General features: G+C 41.6%; 1 protein-coding gene across 1 annotated transcript; it reads right to left on the bottom strand.

Annotated features, from left to right (window-relative positions):
* Window positions 1-231: 231 nt before the first annotated feature.
* LOC108362504 (uncharacterized) lies at window positions 232-1,329 on the bottom strand. The gene is made up of 2 exons (XM_017615520.1): window positions 1,030-1,329; window positions 232-960 (listed from the first exon to the last, which is right to left on the bottom strand). Exons 1-2 carry the CDS (start codon window positions 1,327-1,329, stop codon window positions 232-234), a joined length of 1,029 nt encoding a protein of 342 aa, XP_017471009.1.
* Between the last annotated feature and the right edge of the window lie 3,313 nt (window positions 1,330-4,642).

Here is a 4,642-nt window from a genome sequence, read left to right on the forward strand (position 1 = left end):
CTCTCCACTCTTCTACAGACACGCTGTCGTTCTCTGACAACAGGGTTAGATACTGCACCTCCTCCCATTCGGACAACCGGTTTGAACTCGGGAATATGAATGTGGGTGGATTACCTCTATTGCAGATGCTAAAGTTAGTATGTAATAAGAAGTGTAGTAAAGAGTCACCTCGATCGTTCTCCGTAGAACTACTCCATACTGGATGCCTTGCATTCGCCTCGCAGCCGACGACTATAATTTATCTGATTCTGATGTGCTGAAATTAGAGCCAAGGAATGCATTTATACCGTTCTTGATAAGAAGCCGATAGTCAGCCTTCTCTAAGGCGTCTAGTGATTCTGCGCAAATAGCTAGCAGAATGTTCTTATTTGTAGGCCTTCTTCGCTCTTCAACCCTTATAAGCTCCCATTCCTCGATCGCCGGTATGTCTTTATTATGTAGCTTAAGACACCGCAGCAACTTTTCGCCTGGTTCATCCATCGGAGGCAGCCAAATGCGCGCACGTGGTCTCCTTGGAATGTCCTTAGCTGAGATCAGCTTGAGCTTCAAGCCGACAAAAAAGTCGCTGATCTTAGCGACGCATCCAGCAAGGAAATCCAGGGAAAACTGGTCCGCGCACTTGACTACCCGGTATCCCCGTAGGGATTCCGACGAGTCGAACTCTGGGTAAGGACCTTCGGGGTTGTCGAGTACGTAGTTCATTACGAGGCTCGACAGCCTCACATCAATCTCCACCCATTTCTGCTGTACTGCCAGCGGTGTCTTGCTATTTTCATCTACTATCGCCGCCTGTAGGTGGTCTCTGGCGACGTCACTAAAATAGCGATGCTTCGCGGTTGCTGCAGACTCCGCATCACCTCCTTGCTTAGCCTTCTTTGTAATGGCCCCTTGGCCGCCTTCATTATAAGGGCGGTTCCGTTTCTTTGTTTCGGTGGCCTCGAGTGTGGATGCACGATCTGTCTGTAACTTTTCGTACTCTTAGACTATTTGCATGTATTTTGCATTGTCTTCCTCGTCAAGCTCATGTACCGCACCGGCCGCTGCATTTTTGTCAATTTTATCTAACATATCCAGCGCCTTCTGGTACATCTGTCTCATGACCACGCAGGAGGGTTTTCTTTGCTGCTTTGCGGAATTGCTGCCTGCAACGGCCGCCGATTTTCTGGTTGTTGGTTGTTCGTCCGGAGACCTACGGCAGGCACTACCGCTGCTATTTTTGACTATTTGCAGAGTGGTGATACTTTGTCTGGCATCTTCCACCCTGCCGTTTTCTGGCGCTTGTTCAACTGGGGTACTATGGCTGGCGCCACCAAGAGTACTTGCAACCATCTTACCTGTCTTCGGGGATTTGAGGGGCTGCTCCTCCTCTGACAGAGTTACGTCGTCCCCTTGTTCGGTGGTATGCTGTTCATGTTGCTGTTGTTGGTTTGTTTGTTGTTGCTGTTGTTGGTTTTTTTTGCTTTGGTTTTCCATATGTGGTCCCATGAGTAGTCCTTACAACCGACCTTGCCCGGGCATCGGAGGGGACCGTACGCGACCAGCCATTTTTTACTACCCGCTGGCCATTCATCCATCGACACGGTTGCCTACACACCTTGGCTTGGGTAGTGTTGGTACGGTAATCCTGCCATTTCCACCTTCAGCAAAACAACAACACTCCAGCTTGGATTGTTAAGGAATATTGCCGAAGGCTTCAATACCAGGCTTCCCTCTTAGTTCATGGAGGCATGATACAATTCACACTGTGAAATATACCATGACACCATTTAAGCTGAGGAGGCTGTGTGTTTGTATTTGTTTTTTAATAATCTTTCAGTTCTTGGAATGTTTGGGTAGTTTGTATTGTAGTCACGTTTGTTTTCACCGCTTGGCTTAGTTTTACGTAAACTACAAAATCTATTAGTGCACTTTTGCCATCTTCAGATAAGTCATTATATATGATTACAGTTACTTTTAAAAAGGCTTCCAATTCCCTGTAGTTTCCGGAAAAACTCGGAATAGCTTTTGAGGCCAATTGCAAATTAAAATCGGACATTGTTTTTATGCTTTGAGTTGACTCTGAGCTTAAAATTTCTGTTGGGGTTTGTATTTCTGTTGTGATTGAATGAGGGATTAGTATATCAAAATCGTATTTTGATACAATTTTAAGCAGTTTGTCTCTGAGTTGCCAGAATATATCTAAGCCAATTGAGTGCATGAGTGCATGAGACGTTGAGTGCATGAAAAGAAGGTAGTTTCATTGTCACCATATTAACTACCTGAGAACTAAGCAGATTGTGACATTTCGTGCTACCTAGTCCTCAATAATCATTTATTTATTGTAAAAAAAAAAAACATTTTCAAAATTAAAAGGAAATTTGTCTTCGATATGCGCAATAACGCAAATTGAAATTCATGATATGATACATAACGGGTGATTTTTTTGAGGTTAGGATTTTCATGCATTAGTATTTGACAGATCACGTGGGATTTCAGACATGGTGTCAAAGAGAAAGATGCTCAGTATGCTTTGACATTTCATCATGAATAGACTTACTAACGAGCAACGCTTGCAAATCATTGAATTTTATTACCAAAATCAGTGTTCGGTTCGCTTTACGTCCGATTTATGGTCTACATAATCGACCAAGTGAGCAAACAATTAATGCGATTGTGACCAAGTTTCGCACTCAGTTTACTTTATTGGACATTAAACCAACCACACGAATAGTTACAGTGCGTACAGAAGAGAATATTGCGTCTGTTTCTGAGAGTGTTGCTGAAGACCGTGAAATGTCGATTCGTCGCCGTTCGCAGCAATTGGGTTTGCGAAACACATTTCGAACCGAACACTGATTTTGGTAATAAAATTCAATGATTTGCAAGCGTTGCTCGTTAGTAAGTCTATTCATGATGAAATGTCAAAGCATACTGAGCATCTTTCTCTTTGACACCATGTCTGAAATCCCACGTGATCTGTCAAATACTAATGCATGAAAATCCTAACCTCAAAAAAATCACCCGTTATTATAGTTACGGACGATGGGAGGTACTCCCGATTGAACTGGCACTCAGAGTCTGGAAGTAAGTAGTGCGTTAAGTGCAGCTTGGTCGTCATGTAAACTCCTTCCGCTCCAACTATTTTCCACCACGTAGTCCATATCCTTGAGGTTTGCAAATACCTCAGCCTGGCAGACCGAAGCATACTTGCCAAGAGAAATGTTAATCTTGTCCCCATTAACTCCGAAAAAGACCTCAGATCCTGACCCAGAGTCAGGTTTGGAGCCATAAGTGAATATTCGATAATGTGTGAGTCCGGGCTCAGTGCTGGTATTAAACCAGCATTCGGCCTCAGGGAACTCAACATTATAGAATCTCTTCAACAAAGGTAAAGGTGGCGTACTATCCTGTGGCATTGAAAAGACACAAGTGCTCAGATCTCTGCCGCTAGCAATTTCCGCCTGGCCCCACTCAGTGTTATACCAGCATCCATTTCTTTTTAGTGTGCAGGTGGTCTTTAAGGCTTCCCTACGTATGAAGACACAAAGTGGCGGTAAGTGCAGTAGCGCATCAAGAGAAACGCCACGTGTTGTAGAGAAATCTTTCGTACCGCACACGGAGGTAGTTCTTTGAAGTTTTGCAAGCAGACTTTCCACGCTCCTGGTTAAGAATCTGCTCCACCATACCACTGACCATAGCTAATTATGGGTCTGATCATAGAGGTATAAATCCAGAGGATTCCCTATGGTGACACACCCCATGTTTTACCAAAGACCAGTTTACATTGCCAAAATGCTGTCCATTCTTTAGAGGTTTTGTGTTCCTCGTTAGATTTCCACGATAGTTTTGTATCCAGAGTTACTTATAGATACTTCACTCCCGCATAATTCTGAATTGTGACTCCTTTCATTGTGAGGGCAATGAGCCCATTCAACCTTCTCCGAATCCTGGTTTCGGACTATGCTTTAATGACGAAATATCTAACAATACATCTTCTTCGGACTATTTAACAAAAAAAAGAGTTTTGTTATGTAAATTTATTTATTTTGTTTAAAATAAAATGAAAAACAGCTTTTTAATAAATAAATGTTTCAAAACTAGATTTTATTTTATTTCTTCATTTCTGCACATCGATATTATTCAAAAGATCTTTTAAACGCTTGAGAAAAACGTTCAAATTTGATTATCGAGCACATCAACTTACTATTGTTTGTATGTAAATTTTACTCCCAAATATTTAAAAGATAATCTCCCCTATCAAAAAATTTCAATGCGGCAAAGCTGTGCTTAATGTTTACATCTGGAGATATGTCAAACATCTGCTTTATAATAAAAAAAATAGTAGTAATGAAACTACCTTCTTTTTTGTATCATGGTTGAGTGTACCTCTGAAATTGTCTAAAGTTGTAAATAAGATAAATAGGTGCTCTCTTACAGTTTCCTCTTTTATTTTAGTAATCTTATATATGTGGAATACTTCCTTAAATGATGTGAATTTTTCTTTTAACTTAATCCATTGGTCCATAGTCTACCCTTCTTAATACAGTGAAACCCGCTTAAGTACCCCCCGCATAAGTACCTAACCCGCTTAAATAACCAACATTTTTGTGCACCGTGAATTTTTTTAATGTAATCTGAAGAAAATCCCTCTCTAAAGTACCTC

Source organism: Rhagoletis zephyria, unplaced genomic scaffold (genome assembly GCF_001687245.7).
Source record: "Rhagoletis zephyria isolate East Lansing unplaced genomic scaffold, Rhagoletis_zephyria_1.1 Rzeph_scaffold_01028, whole genome shotgun sequence".
Taxonomy (NCBI): domain Eukaryota; kingdom Metazoa; phylum Arthropoda; class Insecta; order Diptera; family Tephritidae; genus Rhagoletis; species Rhagoletis zephyria.

Excerpts from the sequence above, each read along its gene's own strand:
- LOC108362504 (XM_017615520.1), bottom strand. The coding sequence starts at position 1,329 with ATGGTTGCAAGTACTCTTGGTGGCGCCAGCCATAGTACCCCAGTTGAA. Across the intron at positions 961-1,029 it reads AAAATGCAGCGGCCGGTGCG|ACAGATCGTGCATCCACACT; the intron begins GTACATGAGCTT and ends GAAAAGTTACAG.